Raw genomic sequence first — 27,455 nt, 5'->3', positions numbered from 1 at the left:
ACAGCTTTGAAAAACTGATCAGATTTTTCCTCTAAAATAGGATGCATCATACAAGGTAAACTGAGTCACTGAAACAAGAATGCAAAAGATTCATTTTATAATGCATTGGTTCTAAAATTCTAGAAATCAACAGCATGTATATGCTGTTGGAATTTATTGTTGGAATAAATATGGTTATATGTCCAAGGACAAGCTGAATCAATGGATTAAATGAATTATAATTTCTTAACCAGGCTTTCACATGCTTGTTAAAATTGATGACTAAAGAAGATGTGAGCTATTTAGAGTGGAATATCATCAAATATTACCAGTATTAATTACTTTAATCTACACAAGTATAGGAAGAGTCAAGAATAAATACCAAGTTCATTTATAACCATTACCATACAAGCCATAGAAGATGTACAAACAAGATGAAGCCCAGCATATTTTACCATAACAGTACTCAAACTAGTGCTACTCAACCTTATTTTGAGAGCAGAGAACCCCACCTGGGTTTTGGGCGTGTGCACGTATCAGCCTGCATCAGGCCAATCCCTTCTCTGTGCCTCCCCAATGCTGTTACATTTACACCTTCTAACACGGAGAAATGTGTTACCTATTTGCTAAACCTCTGGCCCACAAAAAGCTGGGGAGCGCACAGCACTGTTAAAATTACCTGTAGTTCTGTCTTACACATGGTATGTGCCCCCTCACAGTTCCTAGTGGAGACCAGAGAAGGCCAACATTCATCTTGCTGGTTGATTATAGATGGATGACAGCACACGCACCCTGCACTGTGTTTGTTATTCACACTGGGCTCCTTCAGTGCTCCTGTGTGTCTGAACCAGGCCTGGGGCTGACCTGCTGGGAAGCAGCTCTGCAGAGAAGGACCTGCAGGTCCTGGTGGACAACAAGCTGTCCATGGGCCAGCAGCGTGTCCTTGTGACCAAGAATGCCAATGGTGTCCTGGGGGGCATTAGGAAGAACATTGCCAGCAGGTCATGGAAGGTGATCCTGCCCCTGTACTCAGCCCTGCTGAGGCCTCACCTGGAGTGCTGAGTCCAGTTCTGGGCTCCTCAGGACATGAGAGACATGGAGGTCCTGGAGAGGATCCAAGAGAGAGCAAGAGAGGCAAGTAAAGGACAGTGTTCCTCTTACAAGGAAAGGCTGAGGGAGCTGGACCTCTTCCGACTCAGGAACAAACATCCCCATTGCAGAGAGGACCCCATCGGTGCCTACCAGCGTCTGAAAGAGGGTGCCAAGTGGGTGGAGCCAGGCTCCTCTCAGGAGTGCCAGGCAATGGGACAAGAGGCAACAGGCAGAAACGGATCAAGTTCCACCTGAACGCGAGGAAGAACTTTTACTGTGCAGGTGACTGAGCACTGGAACAGACTGCCCCGAGAGGGTGCGGAGTCTCCCACACGGCAGATATTCTAGAGCCGCCTGACACACTCCTGTGCCATGTGCGAAGTCCCTGCTGGAGCAAGGAGACTACGACAGACACGAACGGCGATACCCGCCAACCCAGGCCCACACCCCGCAAACCAAAGTGCTCTTGACGAGAGCGCCCCGCCCCGCCCCGCCCCGCCGCGCTCCGCTCCCCGAGCTGCGCCTGCGCAGAACCCCGCGCGGGGGAGGTGCCCTTGGGGCCGAGGCGCAGCGGTGCTTGATGCCACCCGGTGACGTCACTCAGATGACGCCAGGAGTGTGACGCCAGGCGCGTGACGCCAGGGGCGCGCCGGTGGCGGGGGGTGGCTGGGCCGGGGCCGTCGGCGCTTATGGAGGACGAGGACTGCCCCGACCTGGTCCCGATAGGCGCCGACGGCGCGGAGCAGAGCGATGCCGGCCCCGACAGCAAGATCCCCGTGACGATCATCACGGGGTACTTAGGTGAGGAGCGGGAGCGGCGCGCGGCAGAGACTGCGTGCAGACAGGGAAGGCCCGGGCGGGCCGGGGCTGCCGGGCGGGGCCTCCACCCCACGGGCCGGGTGAGGAGCGCGGGGCCCTCCGGCTGCTCCAGCGCATTTGCAGGGCCACTCTGAGCAGCGGTGTAAGCACCCGTTGCTGCTTTCACCACCCTGCTTTCAGGGGCCGCTTCGTTCAGGTCACGATTGACAAATGACTCTTGATCGCTTGGCGTCAGAATAGTGCAACATATTTGGCTCAGTTAAATGCAGACTGCGTTGCAGTCTGAGAAACGTGAGGTTCGGAGTTTTTGCAGTACCCCTCGACCAGCAGAGTTACTGTGTGCTACAAGCAGTTATGGACTGTAAGGATCTGGTTAAATTTAGAATCACCACCACTATTCTAAAAGTGGTAACTTTGTACTGCACCACTCTGTTGCAGAGAAAAACCTCTTAAGACAAGGAAGGAAGGTTCCCTAGTTGTAGTGGTCACCTGCTTTGGCCTAGATGATCTCCAGACGTCCCTTCCACCCTTGACAGTTCTTTGATCTTGTGCATGGCATAAAACTGCTCCTAAAGTGGTGTCGCAGGAGCTGTGAACACGTTTTTTAACAGTGCCCCATTTAAAGGCAGTTAGTAGCACATCCGTGGTTACGGATGGCAGAACTGGTCAGAAAAGGCAGTAAGAGGGAGGAGATTAAGTGTGCCTTTTGTTAAAAGAAGCATAAAAGTTAGTTTTGTAGGAAAAAACTCCCCAGCTAGTAGAGGACTTGTAAGTTTAGCAAGTACTGACACTTAATGAATGGAAAAACTGTGAGTCATTTAGGACTGAGATTTAATGTCCTGATAGTTCCATGGGTTGAAACATATCTACAAATGAATTTCTACATCATTAGAATAGAATGTAGGATAATAGAATGAAAACTTCTATTTAGAAGAGACTTGCTAGAAGTGTGCATACGCATGCATAATAGTATTTCGTTTTTTTTATTTGAAATTTACTGTGAGGTTTTTTACGTTTTAATAGAAATATGGTCTGTGTTCTAGGAGCTGGAAAAACAACTCTTCTCAATTACATACTGACAGAGCAGCATAATAAAAGAATAGCAGTTATCCTGAATGAATTTGGAGAAGGTATGTAAACGTGCAGAAATCTTTCTTTTTGCCACAAAATGACAACTACATAAAACTGCTGGAAACCAAGACTGTTGTAATTTTAAATCCATTACTGAAATTGTTAACATACCTCACAGTCTTCAGAAGGGCAGAAAGTCTTTTTGCTGGTTTTCATAAAGTAGTGACATTAGTAAATAAAGGCATCACCCTCTTGGAAGTGTTCTACCTCCATTTGTCCCACTCAGTTTCAAGCAAATGGAAATTAAAATAATATGTTGGTAGATAATATTTTCTTTTATTTCTTTTCCCCTCAGCCATTTGCAAATCACAAATTATCCTGGACCAAGAAAATGGGGAGATGTCTGCTTGATGGCTGTGGTTCTTTGAACTCTTTGCTTTCAGGATTTTTAATTGCTCTAGCTATAATTTCATATCTGTACCATAGTTAGAAGCTTACATTTTTTACAGTGTATACTGTGTTGGTGGGGGACTTTTTGTTTGTTTGCTTTCATCAATAAAGATGTGTGTAGCTTTTCTGGTCACAGAGCCTAAAACAAAACGTACAGACAGAACCTTTATTTGATAGGCTGGCATCCCTTTCTTTTAGCAAAGTTTGTGGCACTTACGATGTACCATCATCCAGTGGGGTTTGATCTTTGTGGAATGAGCTTTGTTTTGGCTTTTAAATTTCTCATAAAATAGAAATTACAAATTTCTTAATAGCATGTCAGAAATGTGGTCTCAGGAGAAAAGAATGTAATCCACGTCTCTCTCTCTTTCAGGCATTGTCATGCAAGACTGTAGATTAAAAATATACCACTACTTGTGTTTTCAGGAAGTGCCTTGGAGAAATCTTTGGCAATCAGTCAAGGGGGAGAACTCTATGAAGAATGGCTGGAGCTCAGAAATGGCTGCTTGTGCTGTTCAGTAAAGTGAGTAAGGACTATTGTACAAGTTCTTCCAGTGGAGATTGTGGGGAATTGAGGAAGGGAGAAGACATCCAGGATTTGATTCCTGAAACTAATGGTAGAATTGATTGAGACTTCTTTTGTCAGATGAAACAATTGGAATTTGGGAGGTAGAAATTTATTTCCTGTCACTGCCTTACTGGATTTGGACTTGGTGTCTTTCAGAGAAGTAATCTAAATAACAACTTATACACCATGGGGATATTACAGAGTAGGGATCTACCCCTCTATTGTTACTATGATATGCTTCCATGCGGGGAGGTGAAGATTCAGGTAGGCTGGAGCTAGGACTCTGATTTCCCAATTTCCTCACAAAACACGTAGTCTGCTTCTTTCTTTGCACATTGGTTACTACTTCAATATTGTATTCATTATGTAAAAGGATGAATGGAAAACTTTTTGTGACCTAATGAAACACAGTATCCAAATCTGTAAGCTGCTGATCATGGTAAAAAGCAAGAGAGTATTTGTTCCTTTGACATGTTTTTTTTCCTTTGACCCTGTTTATTTCAATGCTGAATTGTCGGTGCTAAGTTTGTAAATAAGGGTCATGGCCTGTTTGTTCTGAAAATTTGGGAGAACTGGTCTTATGCCTTAAATAGGAATAGGTAGTAAGTGGAAAAGAGAGGATCTTACTGCATTCTGTTGTTCTGGGGTGTAAGGAATGCTGTCTTTAGAGAAGCATAGAAGTTTTATATACATTTCTTTATTGTATTTATATGCTGTTTTACATGCTGCTATGTTTTATATACATTGCTGTCATATATAAATGCTATACATTTCTGCTTCAGGCTGACTTCATCAGCTCTAATTTAAGTAAATGGCCTGTTAATCTTGATGTAGGTGAGGTAGAAAGGCAGGCCAGCATGCTTCACTTCTACCTCACCCCTTATTTCTGTAATATCAGCTGCCAAACCAAATAGTTACATATCTACACAGCCCTACTGTCCTTTACAGGTTGTTCAGTATTTGAAAACAAATCTTTAGGTCACCTGATGGGATTAGGCAAATGCTATTTTCAGACTAAAATAAAGCAGAAAAGTAAAATTTGCCTAATAATATGCCAGCAGATAACTAAATTTTCGTTGCAGACTGTAAGTCTGCAAATGTCCTGTCTCAGAACTTCTGCTTTGATGATACTGACACTGTGTTCTGCATTAGAAGATACATTTAAATACATGCTTTAGCTTATTTTCTCTGTTCTCAGATTTAATTGTTTCTTCTTACAGGGACAATGGTGTGAAAGCAATTGAGAACCTGATGCAAAGGAGAGGAAAATTTGACTATATATTGTTAGAAACAACTGGTTTGGCAGATCCAGGTAGTTCACATTACAATTTTCATAACCATGATAATTATTCTGGTTTTATGAAGTGCTTATTTGCTCACCAGTTAGTTCACTTTGACAGTTGTGATATAAAGTGGTGGGTTGTCAGGCACCTATGCTTTGGTGGTGGTACAGACTCCAATGAATTGATTCAAGGTGCGGATATGAGGTTGTGTTTGGTTGAGTTCTCTTTGCTGAACTTGTTCTAAATTGAATCTAAAGCTTAGTAGAAATCCAGCTAAAATATATTTCCATTTAGAGAAGATACTGGGCTTAGCAAAGAAAAGCATACTCTGAAACTAGTTTTCAGTACACTTTTGATGTTCTACATTCCTCCTTTTAAAGTCGAGTTAGCATCTGTTGTATTGTTATACTTGTTGTGATAAGCCTTATATTTTGTGAAGTTGTAAAATATACTGTGAAACAGACTAGTACATTCTTCTTAAAGAGCAATAATAGATTTTACAAAATCCTTCTGTGTTCTTTAGTAGTATTTATTATAAAAAAGGTGTTTAAACTTGAGCTCATGTTAGGAATAGCTATCCAAAACAGTTTTCTTTAAACCATCCACATTAAAAATCTGTTATAGATGGAGAGGGAAGGAAATTCTTACCAGAAATTCAATTGTTTCCCCTTTAGGAGACTGGTGCTTTCCAGCTCAAAGCTAAGGAGTTGTCATTATGAAGTAATTTTCTTCAGAGGACAGGACATTGATTTGGCCTCTGTTACACACAAATTCTGTTTGAGTCAAATTGGAAAACTATTAAGCTTTTTTGAAAAAAATCAATAGATACCAGAAAACGATTTCATGTTGTGGTCCCTGCTATATCTTGCCTGAGTAAGCACTAGAACAACTGACAGGTATTTGGGTCTGATACAGAGTGGTGTTTGAAGGACTGCATTGTATCACTTCTGGTGGACAGTTTTAGGTATTGGAATGACTTATTCACTGATCTTATTGTTAGCACTGCAAATACAGTTTTTCTATGAAATAGTGTTGGTAGTTTACTGAAAAAAATATCAATCTTGCAACTGTACATATATTACACTTCTTAGGAGCTGTGGCCTCCATGTTTTGGGTTGATTCTGAGCTGGGAAGTGACATCTATCTTGATGGTAAGAAGTGCAAGCTTATTTTCCTGTGTATTGACACTTGATATCTGGATTTAGAGTAATGTATTATTGGTGTTTTAAGGCAGGGTTTCAGAAAATGTTTGAAATGTATGAACTTAGATTTCACGCTGCCAGATTTGATCACAGAGGTATCCCTGCTTATTCTGATGCTTGTTTATTTACTTGGTGAGGTGCTCAATCTTGCTAAATCCAGCAAAAGTTGTGTAATGCTTTTCTAAGGGATCAGATATGGACAGCTCTTAATAGTGATGTAAGGGGAAAATCTCATTAACTAGATGTTATAAAACCTCATTTAGGAGTAATATTACAGCATGCTTTTTTTCTCTTTCTTCCTTCCCCCCCTTCTACTGAAATACAGTGTTTCTTAAAGGGTTTCCTATTTTTCTGAATTCATAACTTGTCAACACCTGGATGTTTCTGCCTTGTGTTTTCTGCTTGCTTTACCTATTGTACTCGTTGGCTTGAATATTTGCTGTGTTCTAATAAAAACCTGAGATTACTGAAAGATAAGTCATCATTATACGTAGCTAAAGAGCAATATTTTTTAATGTAGGAAAAAATTACTTTTTGACTTTAAAAAATGCCCTACTAACATTTTGGTCAGTCTGTGAAATACCCATCTAACCAAGGAGGGAAACATTGAATTCAAGAAGAAAGAGCTTCCTAAGTTTCTGCCAGAGACTTGCAAATTTCTGGTCGTTTACCATCAGAATGGCTGCATACATCAGTCAGTCCCTTAATTTGTTTCATTATTCTGTTAAAGCATACCTCAGCCAATTTCCTCTTACGGAAGATGAGGCATCTACTTTGTGAGAATTTCTTACCTGGTTCTGTAGACATTTTACTACCACAGATATGACAATGAATAAAAAAATACTTAGGTAACAAGTTTAGTGTTCACAGACTTTCAGTGCTTCCAGTTTATTATAACTAGTTGTAAATGTGCTGATATTGTTGCCTTTGTACAGGAGGTTTGCAAGTTGTTAAACTGTCAGCCGCTTTCAGCACATTTCTATTCCATTTTAATGTTTTCTTTTAGGTATAGTGTCTGTTGTTGATGCAAAGCATGGATTGCAGGTAAGTTACTAGATTTGTTACATGGTTTAAAACTGCAGCATTAGAACAGCTACTGCAGTAATGTACATGTGGATTAATTTATTTTAACAATAGCTGTAATTCTTAGATTGAATGATGACGTATTTCATTATTGCCATCTTTTGAATGGGCTCAAGGAAGTACTGGTATTCGCAGGAATTCAGATTCTTACAGACACAGAAACAGGTGTGACAAGAATTGTCAGGTTGCTAAGTACTTGGTTTCTTCTAGTTCTGTCTCTTCACTCGGGAATGTTGCTTTTAATCCAAATAGGCATTTGGATTGCTGTAAAAACAATGGAGAAATTGGTCACTAGTCTGTGTTACTTGAAAGGAGAGGACTAAGAACAGATGTCTTTTACCAGTGTGGTAACAACTGAGGGCTTGAGCTGGGAAGGGTACTAATGTAATGGTAGCTGTGGCAGGGAAAAATGAGAGCACAGGTGTCTTGGTACTGCTTCACATTAAAATATTATATGGAAGCAGACAAAAAGAGCAGGTATTAGAGTAATCTGTGTATAAAGTATAATGTAAGAACAGACATATAGAACAGTGAGCTTGGGTCAGCAAAAATTGTCATTAATTCAAATAGTGCAGCTTTTTTTTCCCCCTTTTTTATTTTTGGCAATAGGTGAGTGTAAATATAGCTATTTGCGACTTAATAACTTAGCAGGTTACTGCTTTGATTGGGTATTGATTTTGGAGGATTCAGAAAAAAAGTGGCCATTTGAAAAAGTGCCTTCATTGTGAGAAATGCTGCTCACTTTTAAAATTTCACAGGTTTGTTAAACCTTAACAAAATACAACAAAAGGACTGAATAAGGAGAAAGACCATACAAGGGGGAAAGGGGATTATGGGGAAAAGAGAGGATATCCAAACAGCAAATCACAATAACGTAACTATACATTAATAGAACTTCTCTTAACATACATATATAATATTCATCTCTTAATTGCGAGAGCCAACCACTGCATTAACCATCTATACAAAACCCCCTTTTTTCTATAAGTCATTTCGCTCGAGCAGTTAATTCTCATTTTTAATTTCGATGATCTACTCTTACTTCTCTTGAGTCCAGTTTAATTTTGGATGAGTCATAATAGTATCTGTTGATGTGAATGAGGACAGTGGGATCAGGGAAAAAAAGACACCTCAGGTTTTGCTTAAGCAAAATGGTTGGTGGAGTTGGTGACATGAATTGGTTGGAGCAGACAAAAGGGAATCACAGGGGTCTGGTATGGCTTTTTATCCCCATCTAACATTTCCATGGGGTTGCTACCCATAGCAGGTGTATCGTGGGGGCAAGTATAGAGGCTAACTTGAGTTAGCTGTCTAGCCTCTGTTGTACTCTGTTTGTCAATTGTACCTGTATTGGATTCTGTAGGGAAAAGACAATTGAGGTCTACTATAGCTTCTGCCCTCACCTTACTGAGCTTACAGGGTTGCTGCCCGCAGCAGGGCTATATAATCTTCTTGTTGGCAAGCACAGGGGCCAGCCCGGTCTTACCCTCAAGTGAACCATCCCGGCCCCTCTCACTGTTCCCCGCATACTTCCCCTCAACAGACACTCCCAATCCCCACCCATTAAAATAGGACAATTACTTCAATAACTGATACAATTGAAATTCCCCATTCAAAGTGTTACTTGAAACAGTCCTCAAGCTGGCTAGTGGAAGCGTGGCTCTACTTTTTGGACATCCTCGTGCTTCTCTAGTTGTCTCTGCTTAAGAATGAAGCTTGTCTTGCTTGGTCTGGATGTTATAGTCCATTCTTTGGGTTCTTTCATCAGGCCTTTAATTCTGTTGACACGAGTCCATTCCTGCTCTGCAGTTTGCACAGCTGATTCATGGTTAGCAGTTTTAATGCTTTAAAACCTTTCCCCTTCTGCGCCCACTACTTGCATGGTATTTTGACTCTTCTCGCATCCCTTTTGAATTTTACAAACACAAGTTCTTTCAGCTCTTGTGTCTACCAAAAATTCAAATTCTTCCTCTTAGAGACTTACTTTAAGGCTACCAAGGGCTCCTCATGCTACTCTGTTCCCAGTAGGTAGAGCCCCTGACACCTCTAGTCTTCTGCCTCCCCTCTCTGCTCGTTCTTGTAAACCTTCAGGTCCCTTTACCTTTGGCTTGCTCTTCAGAGCCAGTCTTGAAGGCACATTACATAATATCCAGCACTAACAGAACACACAACTGGGGATGCAAGCATCAAAACCTCACCCTAGGACACATGTCCAAAGGGAAAAGGACCTGAAGGCTTATGAGATATGTCAATTTTTCTTGCAATAAAAACAAATATGTTCTTCTCTAATGGCAGTTAACATTACTCTGGCCTTTTCCTTTGCTTTCTCTTCATCCCTCCTGACGTACCTTTTCTGTGCCTCTCTTAAGAGATCCTCTAATCCCCTTTCTTGCCAACTGTCCAACTTCTGTAATTTTCTCCGTATATCTGGCCATGCATGGGTGGTGAAATACATCATTAGCAAGGTCTGTCTGGCTGCTGTATCAGGGTTGATACCTGAATACTACCTCAAATTTTTCCTCAACGTTTCTAGCCACTCTGTTGGGGTTTCTTCCCTCTCTGATCAAATGCCTTACAAGCATTCTGGCTTTGTGGGGCTGCCTCTTTAATACCCCTTACAATAAAAGTTCTGTAATCCTTCCTCCATGTTTTGCCTTCCCCCGAGGTTGTTGTGGTTCCAAGTGGGGTGTACAGTGGGCATCTTCAGATCCCCAGGAGGTCCTTGCAAGGAGGCCCTTTCCTATATCTGCATCCCAGCCATCCAGATCATCTGTCTTTCCTGTGGTATAAATAACATGGTCATTACTGATTGCATTTGATCCCATGTATAAATGCTGGCCTTAAAAATTAATCTAACTGTTCTTTTGGGGTCTCTAGTAATCCTTTTAACTCTTCCTTGAGCATACTCACATTAGAGGAATTGAGTGGTATAGTTAGAAATCTACACCCCACCCAGTGTATTTCCCTCAGAGGATATAATCTCACTGCTTGTTCTCATCCCTTGGACTGTCTTCCTCTTGCTGTCCCATTCTGTTTCTAGTATTTAGACTAGGCCCATGAAAGGACAAGGGAAGTGTGGTTGGTGCCAGTGCAAGTGTAGGGAGCAAATAGTCTAATGGGTCCCATTCTTTACTCTTTGTTACTTTAAACATGCCCACCCTTGAAGGCGAGATTTCTTCTTCACAACAAGCAGCGTAGTCACTCTCCTCTTGATTAAACGGTTTTGTAGCCCTTACATAGATGTTTAAAGCCTGACATATCCACCCTTTGTCCGACCCATACCTCAGCCAAAATACACTATTGGGCCTAATTTCCCCTACAGTGCACTCTGTCATATAGTACTCTATCATCTTAGCCTTGTCCTTATCTCTGGTGTTGGGGTCATATTATGACTGGGCTACTCTTCTTCCCAGGGAGCTCTTTGAGAGGTACCTGTTGATATATCTTCACTTCCTCCTTCTTCCTTTGGGGATTCCCTACTTGCTCCTAGTCCTATCCGGACAGGCCCTCCTAACATGGCCTGCCTTCCCAATCAATCAACTACAGGCCCTCCCAACAAGGCTCACCTTCCCAATCCGCTAACTACAGGCCCTCTCAACAAGGCTAGCCTTCCCAATCAGCCAACCATAAATCCTCCCAACGGAGCCTGCCTTCCCAACTGGCCAACCACAGGGCCTCCCAACAAGGCCCACCTTCCCAATCAGCCAATTACAGGTTCTAGCCTGCTTTCTGAACAACGAGAAGGAAGGGGTGGAAGGAAGGAAGGAAAGAAAGAAAGAAAGAGAGAGAAACAAAAAAACCCCTTGCCTTCTTCCTGGAAAGCAGAAGCAAACAAATACCCACTTGTAGTCCCGTATAACGGGGTCGGCACCGCTGCAGTCTTGCACCCTGGTGCCCTCTGGTGTAGTGCAGGGCAACTGCCAAAAGCCACCCAGGTGGCCTCCCATGGTGCTGCAGCTTTATGCTGGCAGGTACCATAGGGAAGCTGGCATGGTCCAGTGCTCCAATAGCTTCCAGTGCAGGGCAGCCGCTGAAAGCCACCCTTGTGGGCTCCCGGAGTCGCTTGGCCTTATGCCGGCAGATGGCAGGGAAGCTGCTGTGGCCCAGTGCCCTCCAGCGCACCAGTGCGGGCAAGCACTGTGAGCCCCTCGTGTGGGCTCCCGCAGCTGCGCAGCCCCCGCACAACTGAGCTAGCCCCCTGTTCTCAGCAGCGCCGTGTGCAAACTGCGTTCAGCAGACTCCGCTGGCTCAGCAAGTATGGAAGTTCGGCAGCGCCGTGCGCAGCCACACCTAGCGTGTCCCAACCTGTCACCGCCCCCCTCAGTGTTGGCAGCACTGCCGAGCACACACCGGCAGCTTATTGCACCAAGTGCCACTGCACGCCGCTATCCCATGTGGTGCCCCTGTGGTCCCACACCCTCAGTTGGGCGGTCCACACCACTCAGCTGTTCCTGCTGCTGGTGGCCCCATGCACCCAGAGCCTTCCCTTCCAGTCTGCGTGCACAGCCCCACCGATCAACACGTTCCACAGTCGGCAACTCCCACCACCAGTGGCTCCATGTGCTTGGAACCTTCCGGTACGTTTGCGGCCTCCACTGATCGGTGGTTCCTGCTGGTCTAAGACCCATTAAATATGGTAACTCATAACCTGGTCTCCCCAGGTGCTCTTGAGGTCTCCCTCCTGCTTGCAGTTCTCTCCTAAGTCTCACATGCACTCCAAGCACACTCCCAGACTCCGTCTCAGACACACACTATATGCACTTTTGTCTGCAGTTTTTTTCAGAGGGCTTTTTCTTCACCCTCTTCTTTTCGTTACCCAGTCTTTTTTTGTCTCCAGGGTGTCAACCTGCTATCACCAATGGTCCCAGGAGAGGTCAAACTTGGCAACTCTGCCAAACTCAGCTGAGGCATGCATACATCTTGTCCGAAATCCCCTGGGGCCACAGAGATGAGGTTTTATAGTCTAGACTGAGCCCCATATGTGAGAAACAACGCTCATTTTTAAAATTTCAGAGTTTTATTAAACCTTAACAAAATACAACAAAAGGACTGAATAAGGAGAAAGAGCAACACTGGGAGTGTGGAAAAAAAAACTGCCATGTGCTCACCGACAAAATGGCTGCTCCACCTTTTATGCTCTTGCTGTTGCATCAGCCAACCCTGGCCCCTTGCAAAGTCTGTCAGTCAACTCCTTCGCCATCCATTGGTGGAGACTACTTCCTTGCAATTTGATTGGAGGTCCGGTGTTGTCGTGCCACACCTCCTAGTAGCAAGCCTGCCCTCCTCCCAAATGCCTCATGCAAGGGTCACAGGTACATGCCCTCCTTCCATATGTCCCAACTACCAAGTCCGTCTCTTGGCAACCATGCAAGGGGGAAAAGGGGACTATGGGGAGAACAGAGGATGTCCAAACAACAAATCACAGTAACGTAATTATACATTAATAGAACTTCTCTTAACATACGCATAATATTCATCCTTTAATTGCAGGAGCCAGCCACTGCATTACCACATATTAGCCAGCCACTACATATAGCAATCATATAAAAATTCCATGCTGTGGAAGTGTTTTTAATATTTCTGCTTTTACAATGGTTGCAAATGGCTCAGAGAACTGAAGAATAATGGTTTAAAAATAAGAGAGTAATTCTTCCTGTGTAAGATTTTTTTTTTTGTTTGGATTACTTGGGTTTCTCCTTACATTTGTGCTTATCTAATAGCTGATTTACCAAAAGGGTAAATCAGGCCAGCAGTCCTATCCTCTTATTAATTTGTGTTGGACTGGAACAGAACAAATCTAACTTCATAGCAGTTTGGCAAGTTAAGTTCATTGTGTTCTGCAAGAACTTTTGTGGAGAAGTTGGTAGAAGAGTGAGGGGAAGGGGGTGATTTGCTCTTCCAAGAGCAAATCACCCCTTTCCCCTCACTCTTCTACCAATTTCTCCACAAAAGACAGCAGTCACTGTCTTTTAAATCAGTATCATGTTTTAGGTCAGCCCCTTTTCAGCTGGGTTCCCTCATACTAATTCCTTCATACTAATTCAGATGTGTTTTATTGCTTGCAAAAATGTTGTTCTGTTTATCTTTTTCTTCATGCAGTGCTGAATTATTGTCTTAGATGAAATATAATTGTGTTGTACACAGCAGCACTAAATTACTACTGAAAGTTAGTTTTTTAAATGCTAGACTTTCAAGTAATATAACAGAAACAACACAAAAATGTTTTGAAACATTCAAATTTTCTATCTACTATTACCTGTGGCACCTAAATGAAAACATACATTATCTAATCAGTAAACCTGTAAAAGCACTGACATCTACTCAGAATAGTAGGAACTTCAGACTTTCTCAGTTGTGTACTAAGTAAACTTTGCTATGGAAGGACTTATTAACTTGTTTAGTTCCTCTGATTGCCAAGCCTGACCTCAACAGCTGCTTATTATTCAAAGAACTTTGAAAGCCATACAGGTAATGACATTGAGATAAGGGGCAGCAATTTAAGTATGTCATGCTTCAAAGAACCAGCCCATCTCAAGAAAAGCTGACAGACATCTCCTGTGACCAGCCATACCACCATCCCTGTGCTACCATGGGTTATCAATCTAACAGGTTTGTCACACAGCAATCTGAAATACTAATTTCTTTAATTGAGAGCAAACAGTTGGACGGCTTGAAGTTCCAGTCCTCAGCTTCCAGGACCTGATACCTGGACTGCTGACATTTGCTCTTTTCAGGGCAACAAACCTAAACATTAATTGAATAGAAAAAATACACAGAGGATTATAAAGAAAAGGTTAGAGGAGAGGTTCCTGAGAGTCATCTTCTTGTTATTCTCTGCATAGGTTGTGCAAAATTAGGAAATAGTTTTGTTTCTTTTTACATGATAGACTCACAGTATGCAATAAGCAGTTTTTGCTTTTCTACAAGTAAAATGCTGTTAGATGCCTAATAATTCCAGTAAAGAAAAAAAGTTTTATAGGTTTTTAAAAACTATGTGTTTCCCGTGACAGTTGATTCCACTTTTAATTTGGTACTTCTGTAACTTGAAACTGAGATTTTAAAGTAATATTCCTGCTACATTTAGAGCTGATGAAGCAGTGCACAGGACTCTTAACTTTCCTGGAGATGTAAGCATAAGTGGCAAGTTCTTACTAGTAGTACAGCATCAGTTTGAAGTTTTTCTTCCTCCAGTTGTCTGTGACATTTTTCTCCTAGAGATTGCGGTCTCCATGGCAGAGTGGGCAGAAAATAACTTGTAGCTAGACCTCTGCTGCTTCAGTGTAGTCTGTTGCTCTGCCTAAGTTAAGTAAGCCTTTGTCTTGCTAAATATTACGCTGCTGCTTGAGATGCAGGTATTTTCTTCTCTTTCACTTACTCTTCTGTGCAGACACTAGCATGGGCAGACAAGTGGAGATGATACTGAAACTCCTGTAGCTTCTGATTTTGGACAGACTTGTCAAAGAGCAGTGGTTTATTCATACAAACCTGGAAAAAATTAGCAGTTTTTACTATCAAAGTACAGTTTGTCTTGTACAGTCTTCCAGAGAAAAAGAGTGTGAAGTTGCTTATATGAAATGCTGTATTGCAAGCCTAGCCTGTGTTTTTTTAGTTGAGTTCACATTCATTTGTAAAGTAACTGAGCCTTCATTTTCTTCGAGATATATTTTTTCATTGTTACTGTATGTCATAGTAACTTTTTTACTTGTAAAGCTGAAAAGTAATTAAATATTATAAAGTTTTCCAAATCTTTAGCATTCTAATAATAAAATCAGTTAGAAGAGTTTGCTTTAAACTAATTGTAAATATCTGTAATGGTGAATGTATAAATTTACTTTTTCACTGTCATTTAACAGAAATATTCTAGATGCTATTTTCCTCAATACCTTGTCAAAAAACAGACCTCAACTGAATTGGATTTGGCTTTTTTTAATTTCAAATCAATTTAAATTTAATTTGAATATGATTAATCCAATTCTTTTAATTTTTGTTTAGCATTTGACAGAGGAGAAACCAGAAGGCCTTATTAATGAAGCATCTCGGTATGGATATAGAAATTAATTTTATATATCAAGTTGGGAATTGCACTGTATAAAAGTTCATTGGAAATGGGTTCTTTTATAGGGCTTTTTTCTCCTGCTTTGCTTAAACTGAGGTAGATTAGTGTAATGACGTAAAATGTGGAAAAGTAACTTCATGGTTCATTTGATCTTTCTGCCAAGAACGGGCTCTTCCATTTTGATAGTGATGGGATTTTATTTAGGTGAATGAGAAGCACCTGTGTTGGGGGAATTAAAAGTTTTGTGTTAGGCTCTATCATGCTTGAAGCAGAACTGGAGATAGAGGAATACTCTTTAACGAATGTGGAACCACAATAATTAAGGGTTATTGTAACAGTTGAAGTCTTCATAAAGCAAAGAGACTTCAAGTAGTGCATTACTAGGATCACATGCAAGGCAAATAGGTATTTGTACATCAAACAAACACCAACAAACAAACAGAAGAGCCCTGAAATAAAAGAATCTAGCAAGCCTTGATTTGATCTGTTTGGGCACAGAAGAACATACTGAGGAGAAGTCAGTAGTACTTTAATCATTCTTCATGATATTCTAGTTTGATTAATGCTTGCCGTTGTGTACTAACAATGTTCATACTATCTTTTGGGGCCGTAGGAGAGATGATGTTTCTCCCTTACAGATAAAGTATTTGTTAGTCATGTCTTTTTCTCTCTTTTTTTTTCTTAATACATAGGCAGATTGCATTAGCTGATCTTATAATCATCAATAAAACAGATTTGGTTTCAGAGGAAGAATTGAATAAAGTCAGAACATCTGTGAGGTATGAAACTTTTGGCATAACTGTAACACTGCTTCCTCAAAAATCAGTTTAAATGTAGTTACTTCTTTACTGCTGTTAGAATAGAAATTAGATCTCATTATTGGATTGACAAAAATTGATAAGCTTATAAGAGAAAAGAGACCGTATCTTGCGAAAGATACTTCGGTACTTCTGTGTACTTACACAATCTTAGTATTTTGTTTATCTAGATGAGATTTGATGTTATTTACTAAGGACAGGCCTTTGTCTTAAGTGTTTACGTTTTTATGTTTCTGAGCAGCTGTTGCCTTTTTTTGAGACTTAGCAGAAGTGGAAAAAAATCTGCTGGTAAATACATGTTCACTAGCAAATACAAAGATATATTCGGGAGGAAGTCCCAAACAATTATCATAGGAGCAGAAGACCAGTGGTCTGAAACAAATTAATGATCGAAGACATTACTCTTTTCTATCAATACCATGATAAGCCAAATTAAACATTAACATTTTAAAATACTTTACAACTGTATTAGTTTTTTGAAATATGAAAATAAAAACACTCAAACTAAGCAGAGTATATCGTGAATAGCTTTGGATAGGAGAATGCTCTTCTCACTGGTGGTATCTTCTTGTCAGAACTTGTGAAGTTCCCTAGCTCTTAGTGGAAACCAAATATCTCAACCCATATCTGATAGTTATTTAACAAGCTGATAACAGAGTTGGGATGCTGTTTCACATGATGCTGTCCATGGTTAACATATTCAAACAATATATCATGGTTATATTTTCCTCTAACTAATGATTTTTCTGTTTTATTTTAGGTCAATAAATGGACTTGTTAAAATTCTAGAGACACAAAGATCAAGGTATTAAATGGCCACTATTACTAGGTACTAGATCCTGCTTCTTTTGTGATAGTTTGAAGTGTTCCATTAAATCAGCTTTATTAAAGGAAAATTATTGAATTAGAACTATTTAATCCAATATTTATTTTATGAATTGCTGCTGTTACTACAAAATGTCTTTGAAAGCAGCGGAAGGAATTTACAAGAACAAAAACAAAAACAAAAAAAATCATTGCACTGTTTTTTGCTATTTTTAATTGAAATTCTGACTCAGTTTTCATCTTTAATAAGGACTTCAATAGATGCTGTATTCCCAGGAGCGTTAGGAAAGCAGTAGATCTTCCAGACTGTTAGGACTGATTTGTGCACTTTTACATCAATTATTGGATAATTGTGGTCAGTGTTCGTAAAATATAAGTTTTTGACTTAAGCAAATTTAAGGAGAAAGTAATAGTCATAACCTTAATAAAGTATACATGGCTTTTTAAAGTTATTGTCAAATATAGTTGGAAATTTTAGAGAAAAATACTTGTTTTTGTTGGGTGATCAGATATGACTAATTTTGAAGAAGGTACTGAACTACATTGTTTGTGTTTTAAATGTCCATTAGAGGAAGAGCCAGCATGTGATCTCTTAGCATATTGTATGGTGTCTGATGGAAGTTAGCACTATGTTTTGGATATGAGATAAAGTGGGCCTCAGATTCAGTCCTCAATGACAACTCTTTGTTACTTGTAAATATTCTTCTGTAAATGACACATATGGTCTCTTTCATTATTAAACATTCCAAATGTGAAATAAGCACAAAATTAACTTATTGGCATGTTATTTGAGGATATACACTTTCTAAGAGGGGTTTGTCCCTCAAAAACCCACATTTAAAAGGGAGGGTTACTATGTGATTTTTTAGAACACTGCTGAGAACAACTGACACTTAGCTGGTCATGAATTTTACACAGGAATTGTTTGTGTATTCCATTATAAGTCTTTCATCTTAGAAACTGCTTGGTACAACTACACTGAATGTAAAAGTTTAATGATTATGGTTGTATTCTAGAGGTGGGGTTTTTCTTACCTGTCATGTTCTTTTTATTTAGCCCCCTGTCATTAACTGCATCTGAAAAGCTGTCAGTTGCTATTAGCAGTCAAATATGTAGTCTGTATTGCTTTGTGAAGAAAAGTTTCTTATGCAAGTTTATAGGCAGCCATTCTTGTAAGCAGATATGATTGGTACTACCTAATCTGTATTACATTTTTTATTTGTCTGTTTCAAATTGGACAGTTGAAATTCCTAGTAGTAGTGTTTCCCCCATAAAGTTATTTCAGTTTTGTTTGCTAACGATGTGTCAGTATTCTACTGACATGTATTCCAGGGGTTTGTGTCTGTCTTGAGAGGCTCAAGGTTGCTTTTCCCCTTCAGGGAAAATAGTTTATTATTCAGGCATTCAGTATAAGGGATTTTATCATACTTTTGGAAATACCTTGTATTTTACCATAAAACAGTACAATTTTAAAAATTTTGTTTCTGTGCTTACATGTTATTGTGTAACTAAACGCAGCATTTCTTGTAGAAGACAGTACCAACCACTAATATCCAAAAATAAGGCTAAGTATTAATGGCATTAGTCTTATAGACAAGAAAAGAAACATGTGCTTCAGTGAACATCTTTAAGACCTGACATTTAAATACATGAAAAATACAAAGCTTTCTTTTTCCCCCTCTCTTTAGAGTTGATCTTTCTAATGTCTTGGACCTACATGCTTTTGACAGTTTATCTGGAGTAAGGTATGGTGATAATTTTGTTGTCTTTTATAAGAAAAATAATACCAGTGTACGAAACAGACACACTGAAATCCTGGCTCAAATTTGCATCTGAGTTTCTGTTAGAATTTCTAGTTTAGTCTGTCCTGTCTAGACCAGGACAGTCACATTTTAAAAATTATTGCTTTATAAGTGGTAATATCAGATGGAATTCCTTTCTTCTTCAAATGCCTGCAAAAAACTTTTTGACCATACAAAGTTAAAAGAGCCAGAGTTTGTGTGGTTGGTTGGATTTTTTCCCCAAAATGCAAGTTTGGTTTAGTGTCAGAATAGATTTGTACACTTCTCTGGTTCTTTTAAAGCGTTTCAAAATTTTTTCTCCTTTGTATTGTGATGAAATTGAGGCCTCTGTAGATTTCACACAGAAGAATGAGGGACTGAGGTTCCACAGCAAACAAAGGCTCTACAAATTCTGATAACTGTATTTGTCATTCCTGGGGTTTTTAAATGCTGAATGCATGATTCAGCATCCTGGATGGGTGCAGAAGTAAAATGGGAAGGAAGGGGGAAAGGTCATTCTGTTAATTGTGTGTGCTGAAGCGCAGCAAAGAGAGTGAGGAGTACTGGAGCAATCATAAAGTAAAGAAGGGGAAAGGAGGGTCGTATCAGCTTCATTCTTCTTCATGGATACAGACTTTTCACTTCAGATAATGGAACGGAGCAATTCCTTATTCACAGAGAGAAATTGCAGGACATGCAAATTAGTAACCTCTGTTACATAACAAGTACTTGTGAGATTTCCCTCTGAACTGGTACAGTACTATCAAAATGATAGGTTTTGTGGTTTTTTTGCTGGCACTGGCTTTTGTCTAATCAGTGAAATACTGTAGTGTTTGTTTCAAGATTTTTACCAATGGCAGCATCAGCGAAATACAAAACTAGGCATCCAAAACAAAGTCAAGGAAGGAGGGAGACTTATATATCTTTTAGAGGCAATAGATAACTGTTAATTTATAAACCCATGCTACAAGTTCTTATAATTGATCAGCGAACTGAATTGACTCATACTGGAGCCACACAGCAGAGATAACGCAGTAAAAAGATGTGAACCAGAAAAACATTGTTCCTGTTAACAGCAGTTCACAGTTAGATCTCATTACTTGTAATATTAGGTGGTGTTCTGCAAAGTTTACTCGTTTGCTGCACCCCACAGATCTGAGAAAGTTCTTAAGGAGCTGACAAAAAAATCTTTATTGCTTTCCTCAGTCTAGTCTTGTCTCTTATCTCACTCAGTTACTTAGAGCTTCTCAATATTTGGTATTAAAATAGAGGAAACACTCTAAAATGTCAGCATTTAAAGACAAATCCTAAATTATCAAGAAAATTGTACACTACTTAAGTAAAGTTCGGTTTATTTTGTTTATGTTTGAACTCAGCACAACAAAATTGCTTACCCTTTTTTTAGTTCCTAGACACTGAAATTCTTGCATAAAATATCAGTGATGGTTTCAGTGCCATCACCTGAGTAGAAAAACTCTTTGCATCGAGCACCCTCGAACACAATACACACCAGTACATCAATAATTTTTTCTTTTAATGGTATACTGCAGGAAGGATTTCTGTCAGCAGAAATGGTGTGCCTGTGTGATAGAGCCATGTAGTCTGTATATATCCTGAAGTCACAGGAAATACATCACGAATTCTGGATTCTCAGAAGGGTAGTATGAGAATAAGACAATAAAGCAAAGGAAATAAAAGAAGTAGGAATGTGAAATACTATTTCTGTAGCAGACAGTGCCTTTTTTCACCACCATAAAGGCTTCTTAAAATTTTACAGTTGTCAAATTAGGAGGAGGGGTTTTTATGGGCAATCTTCTCTGAAGTGGCAGAGGGCATTATAGTAACTTGTGCTACAGTGTTTCTTCTCTGCGTGTTATTCACAATATAGAGAGAAAACAAAACAGTACAGAAGACAGTATTTGAAGAAATTTTGTGCTATCTTGATTGAGACAGATGTGGATGTGAAATCTAAAGCTGCAGTACAGTTTTGTGTTGTCACACAAAAAGATGCAGTAGGACCCTAAATATTAGTTTACAAAAGAGGTTCGCAAGTAGAGCTTGAACTTAGGGTCTTGTTGAGTAGAGAGTATCTGTTTTGAGTTAGCAGGCACACTGCACAGTAGAAGTGAGCTGTACAGCTGAGAAGTGGAAGCTGGTATACAGCATTTCAATTTGTGTTACAGATTTCATTCTCTCAAGCAACAGCTTTGTACATTCTTTATTTTCAAATAATTGTAAAGTTTTTTAAAATGAGCATCTATTGATAAATTCTAGTGGTTTATTTTTTCTTGCTTGTTTTAATGATGTTGTTTGCCTTTTTTGCAGAAAGGAGTATCAAGGGTTTTGTATTCATTGAAGTATAAATTTTTTAATCCTGAAGATATTGCAAATTAGGACAATAATTCTCTTTATGTTATAAAAAGCCTAATTTTCTAACAAACAATTAACTATATAAAACAAATAAAATTAAACATTTGTATTTTGAGATTAAAAATTAATTAACTGTTGAAGCTTATTCTGAATATATAGTCTATCTTTGATATTTCAGCTTTGCTTTGCAATACTGGAATTTTTAAAATTTCGAAATAATGACATTTTGCCAACCCTACTGAAATGCGACATTTAACTTCATTTATTTTCAGTTTGCAGAAAAAGCTTGAGCATGTAAAGACAACACATGCACATCTAGATAAGGTAATTACCAAAAATACTGCTTTGATGTTTTTGCAACAACAGGGCTGTTCAATATTGCATGCTAATTTTGTTACCGTTTCAGAAGGTTTCAGTTAGGGAGTAATGTGTTCTAGGGTATTTGGAAGATGACCTAGATTATACAAAAGGAATGTGCTTTGTTGTAGATAGATTCTAAATGGCTGTATTAAGTCTCACTTTTAAAAATGGCTTATAAGCCTCCAGTGCTCCAGACAGTCATGTCATTGGTTGATTCACATGGAGAGTATTAGTGAACCAAATAGAACTACTTTTTTTTTAGGTATTTGAAGAAACAAGTCCTAAATTTCTAGCCAGTCTGTCCTGTGGGTTTTCTATCCAAAACAAAATCTGTCTGGTGTACCTAGGTGGGTAGGGTTCACCCGTAGGCCACGAGTCCCCTCAGTGGCTGCAAAAAAGTAAAAACTTCCATTTTTTTAAGATGTCTTAGAAAAGTGAGCTTTCTGCAGGTTTCTATGATTAAATTTAATTTTCAGGTTAAATTATTGTGCATACAATACCTGTGTTTTTCTTTTTAAACTGCATATTTTAACTGTGAAGTTCCTAGTCTTGAAAACAGGAAAGGCAATTATAATTTAATTTTGGAACTAAAGATGAAATGCAAAATCAGTTTGTGCTTAATTATAATTACAATGACAACGTTGATAGTTTTGTTTAATCAAAATTCTTAAATATGCTCAGTTATAGAATCTTAATAGATCCCTAAAGTAGATGGAAATGTTAAGTAGAATCCTTCCTGAATGTTATGAGTTGTAGTATCCTTATATTATTAAGGAGATCATTGTAGTTTTGTAGTGTGGAGCCATTCGACAGAATTCATTGTTACTATCTGTGTTTAGTTTAACACCCACATATTTAAGATGATTGTTGAGACATTTGAGGCATAATGAGGGCAGAATCGTTCTCACAGTATTCTGCAAGTCCTTGTTGTAAGCCACAGTGTGCTTATTATCTTCATGTTGAAGGTCAACAGAAACAAACTGCACTGTGCTGCGAGCACAGGGAACTTCGGTCTGACGTGTTTTGAAACTGCTCAGAGTGTTAGCTCTTGGTTATTTAGATAAGTTTACTTGGTCATTAGACAAACATTTGCTGCTTGTTGCTTTAATTTTTCTTTCCTTAAGTTAGACTAGTCATCAGAAACTAGTCATTTGAAACCATTTCAGGAAGTAATTCCCTCTCTGTTCTTTCATACCATTGAGCAGTTACAGTGACAAAAATAAGACATTATTTTGTCTTTAAATAAATCATTAATTTTAAACTACATGTTTTATTTTCATATTTTCTTTTGATAATTGATCCTGAGCAGTTAGCTGGCACAAAACTTAACTTCAGACATCTTGATTTTCTGAATCTATTCCTACATAGTCTGTTTATAAACAGCTTTTTTTACAAGGCAAGTACAGATTGCCTTTTATGAAAACTGTGTTGCTTATTTTTTGTCTGATAGAATTGTCTGCAAGATCAGTAAGCCAAAAAAATAGCATAGTTAACCATATTTGAAAGCTTGATCAAAATAGTCTGTACAGCAAAGGACTATATGGTAGCAGCTAATGGCATTAAACTGTTCGAGGCATTGTGTATGCCCTGTAAGTGCACACCCAATCAGAAACAAAAAGTAGAGCTTAATTTAGCATTTAGCGAATTAGAGCAGAACAGAAATAGAGATTTTTTTTTTTTTAAATTTGATCTTGTCATATACTTGCCTTTTTATGAGGCCAAGTTATAAAGCATACTTTTTGAAATTACTGTTATGGGATGTTTATTCAGTGTGGTAATAATAAATGCATCTTGCCCTTTGCAGGCTATAATTACAGTAACATTTGAAGTGCCAGGAAATATAAAAGAAGAAAACTTAAATCTCTTTATTCAGGTAAGTAATACATCACTTTGAACTCAAAAAATCATTGTAGCTTTTTATAGAAACTCTTCTCATGCCACTTTGTTTATGGAAACAACTTTTTCTTTTCATAGAATCTCCTGTGGGAGAAGGATGTGAAAGATAAGACTGGATGCACCATGGATGTCATAAGACTGAAGGTTAGTCAGAAATTATCAACTTCTTTGTTTTATGCTTTTCATCTTTACACCTAAAAAACTGCATTGTGCTGTCACTTACAGACCTATCAAAGGTGCTGCTGATCACTGTAGCAGAGCAGGTGAAATGGAGAGTAGCAAGTTTTTGTTCCATGAATGACTCAGAAAGAGATATCTGGCAGAGGAGCACACACTGATCCTACTTGTTTTGAATGGGGAGGGCAGATGTACAGTCCTGGGACATCAGTGGCAGGGTTAAAAATCGAGCCATAGTTAAATCACTTCTAATTTTCTACCTCCATTGCTTTGAGAGTTTCATCCGTCTCACATATCTAGGGTTGGGATACTGTAGATTGGATCCTATAGATTTCTAGGTGTACTTAAAATTGTTGCCATAATACGCACAAATTAAATTTGGCGTAACATAGGAATGCAGTAGTAGTTGTGGTCTACAATTAACAACTTCTTACAGTATTGTCAGGCTGTAGTTTTAAAGACACAGCTCATAAGTATTCATCTTCATGGGCACTTCATATGTTTTTCAGTTGCTTGGTTTGGAGAAGAGTAGAGGTGACAATTTAGTATCTACTTTCATTTACCTTATACCAAGCAGCCAAGTAAATAATGAAAAAATGAGAATCCAGTAATTTGTCAGACTGTAAGAAATACAAGAAAATAAAGCTCTGGTTTGTTACCTGAGAACACTTGACCATCATAGATAGCAACATTATTATTCTAGTTTTATTGGAAGGAAAGTTGTTTCCTTGCTTTCTCAGCAACAAAATTAGAGTATCCTGGTCTTCTTCTTTCTGACAAATAGAAGAGGGTAGCCACTGATGTATCTGAAGCTGCCTAAAAAGCAGTAATGCACAAGCACGTTTTTGGTATATTGAGCATTGGAATCAAATTAATCCTTAGTGAGATGTGAAGCCTGTGATAAGATGTGTGCTGTCCCTCAGTCACAGACAAATACACCAAAGCAAATGAACCCCAGGCAACTAATTACAGAATAGGTTCCAAAGTTTGTTGCTTTTATATTTATATTTTATCTGCAGTCATAATCCTTTTGGCAGTAATAGTCATAGAATTCCAACTAGTAGGTCAAATGGAGACTTACTTTATTAAATATTTTTAACTCTTTCCTTTTTTAGGGAAGTGTCCTTATTTAGGGCAAATTCTGGGACGAACTTCCAGGAAGTATAAGACATCTTTTACAGAACGTGTTCCACTAAAATATTTTAGAATATTTTGCTATATAGTGATGAAAACTGTTTTAATAGAGCTTTTGATATGTGAGTTAATGGACTCACACTGACTGTGATCCCTTCTAAGTCTGTTGCTCGTTGTTTTACTTCACAAATGTTTATTCTTTCTCCAATATTCAGAGATTCTGTTTCAGGAAAGTAAATATACTGAGCATGAGAGCTTAATTGGATTAATCTGAAACAAACATTTTTGTTCGTTTTACATCATTTTGTTGGCAGGCAGGCTTTCATGGACTCCCATGTTAAACACCATATATGTATTCAAAGAGGCATAGTAGATGATGACATTTAATTTTTGTTTGGGCAGGCCAGGTACTGACAAATGAACAGAAGACAAAGTATGGTAAAGTGTAATTCTTAGCCTTTAACAAAATGTCGTGGTTTGACCAGGAAGTGAGGTTTTGGGGAAGTTATGGTCAAACCAATCAGTGGCCAGATTTCAGATTGACACCTGGTGTGGCCACTGGGGACTTGGATACGCCTCTGAGAACACACAGGGGTTAAAAGCAGAGCATTCCCAGAGAGACTTCCTCTTTGGAGTCCGGCAGGTGAGCGGATCTGACCTCTCCCCTGCCCAGCTGTGTCTATCTCACATCTCTAAGGAGATGTGAAAATGGATGTTATGAGTAGATGTGTTGATTGATAATATGTTTATTTTGTCTAACAAGTGCATAGGTGCCAGAAGTACTGTTGCCTGCTTGAACTTGATTGAAAGTTTTGGTTCCCCTCTTACATATTTTATTTTTAAAGTTTTGTTTATATACCCTAACAGTTATTTTTCTGATAAGGGACTGGTATCTATTCAAGGCAAATCTCATCAAGTGATAGTCCAAGGTGTCCATGAGCTCTATGACCTAGAAGAGACTTCAGTAGCCTGGAAGGAAGATGAAAAGAGAACAAACAGGCTGGTCCTAATTGGTAAGAGGAAATTACACATCTCCTAGTTTAAGGAGCTGGACAGACAGGCTCACAGACTTGGCCAGTGAAAAGCAATCAGGCTAAACTGGTCAGAATTAGTGCAGTGAGCATGTTCAGCATAACCCTCTTTTAAAGACTTATCCATCAAAACCTCCTGAAGTTCAAAATTGCAGCTGAGAGAAGTCTACACTATCCCTATTAGTGCCACCAAAATCAAAACAAATCAAATCAATAAAATACTAAGCTTTCATAAATTATGTTGGCATATTTAATCTTATTTCTGTAGTTGTAAATTGGGTGATGGGAGTAGTTTGAATGTTTGATCAAATATTTAGTAACTGTAAGGAAGGTTATTTTAGCTTTAAAATGTTTAAAATCAGTTTTGGTTTTGAAAAACTTGCAACGCTGAGGTTCTGTGTTTCTATTTCTGTTTATTTGTTTGCTGTGCAAAGTATTTTATTACCAAAAAAAATCCTACTTTTTTCCCTTTCCCTTATTTGTGCAGCTTGAAGTCTGCTGTTACCTTAATTTTAATACTGCTATTCTCACTGATTGATATAATAAACACTTTCTTAGATTAGAAGAAGCTACTTGTATGTGATTTTTTGTAATGCGCTCTAAGATACAGTTAGATATTTTATTTCTCTTTACAGGCAGGAACCTGGATAAGGAGATCATCAAAGAAGTATTCATAGCCACTGTGAGAGAAGAACAAGGAAACAGTTGACATAAAACTATAAAGAAAGATTAAATGTCTCTTTTGATTCTGCAAGGATTTTATAGGAGAAAAGACTGAATGACATGGACTATTGTAGTTTCTATATCCTCTTGCAGTTTATGCAACAGTTGAACCCTGAAGTCTTCCTAAGAATTCCAGCTAACCTACTGCTTTAAGATTAGCTCTTATGGTCTAGAATCAAACACAATTCTCCTTTTTGGATTTGGCTGAAGCTGTGTCAGCAACATCATGTAACTGTGCAGAAATGGAGAGAGGCAAAAGGCTGTTATGTTCTACATGAAGCATTACTGTAAGGGTATGGGAGACATGTTTGAAGCCTAGTGCTTTCTTTTGCTAACTCTCTTCCACTGGGAATGAAGCAATAGTGATTATTGCCAGTGATGTAATCACAGTACAAAATGTTTAGTGTTTACTATTAAACTGTCTTCCATCTCTTTCCACGTGCTTTGTGATTTTTGAGTGTATGCACCCATCCCAGGTACTGTTCTACCTGTAAACCTGTTGTGTAATGAAACCAAAAATACACAGATAGCAGAGGCACAATATCACATGGAGTAAATGCTGTCTACAAAAAAGCTGTGAATGCAGTGTTTGGTCACATTGTCAGCAGTTTGAAAGAGGTAGCTGAACTCTTCAATCTTCTAGGCCATTACCCTGCCAGTTCACGATTTGGGGAAATGAGGACTGCACATTTCCACTGTGTTCAGGCTGTTCTGCATGATTTGTTATGGGGTTCTGT

At 39.0% G+C, this 27,455-nt stretch overlaps 1 protein-coding gene across 4 annotated transcripts; it reads left to right on the top strand.

Annotated features, from left to right (window-relative positions):
* Positions 1-1,619: 1,619 nt before the first annotated feature.
* On the top strand, positions 1,620-27,156 carry LOC121363650 (COBW domain-containing protein 1-like). Of its 4 annotated transcripts, none has more exons than XR_005956763.1 (15): positions 1,620-1,872; positions 2,934-3,020; positions 3,838-3,934; positions 5,200-5,291; positions 6,354-6,413; positions 7,471-7,508; positions 15,540-15,586; positions 16,296-16,382; positions 17,182-17,226; positions 18,935-18,991; positions 21,670-21,721; positions 23,562-23,630; positions 23,732-23,797; positions 25,867-25,977; positions 26,631-27,156. XR_005956763.1 is itself a non-coding variant. In XM_041486159.1 (15 exons), exons 1-15 carry the CDS (start codon positions 1,761-1,763, stop codon positions 26,702-26,704), a joined length of 1,113 nt encoding a protein of 370 aa, XP_041342093.1. In that variant the 5' UTR covers positions 1,622-1,760; the 3' UTR covers positions 26,705-27,156. The 4 variants fall into 4 exon arrangements, 3 of the variants coding, with proteins under 3 accessions (XP_041342095.1, XP_041342094.1, XP_041342093.1); XM_041486159.1 differs by having other exon boundaries at positions 1,622-1,872; positions 25,848-25,977; XM_041486161.1 differs by lacking the exon at positions 26,631-27,156 and having other exon boundaries at positions 25,832-25,964.
* Positions 27,157-27,455: the final 299 nt, after the last annotated feature.

This window comes from Pyrgilauda ruficollis, unplaced genomic scaffold (genome assembly GCF_017590135.1).
Source record: "Pyrgilauda ruficollis isolate IOZ18807 unplaced genomic scaffold, ASM1759013v1 scaffold74, whole genome shotgun sequence".
Classification (NCBI taxonomy): Eukaryota; Metazoa; Chordata; class Aves; order Passeriformes; family Passeridae; genus Pyrgilauda; species Pyrgilauda ruficollis.
This window is presented reverse-complemented; position numbering and strand designations above follow the sequence as displayed.

Bases quoted from the DNA above. Each gene is read 5' to 3' on its own strand.
- LOC121363650 (XM_041486159.1), top strand. From the start codon at position 1,761: ATGGAGGACGAGGACTGCCCCGACCTGGTCCCGATAGGCGCCGACGGC. The intron at 17,227-18,934 runs GTATTAAATGGC...CCCTCTCTTTAG, and splicing joins CTAGAGACACAAAGATCAAG to AGTTGATCTTTCTAATGTCT. The intron at 23,798-25,847 runs GTTAGTCAGAAA...TTTTCTGATAAG, and splicing joins TGGATGTCATAAGACTGAAG to GGACTGGTATCTATTCAAGG.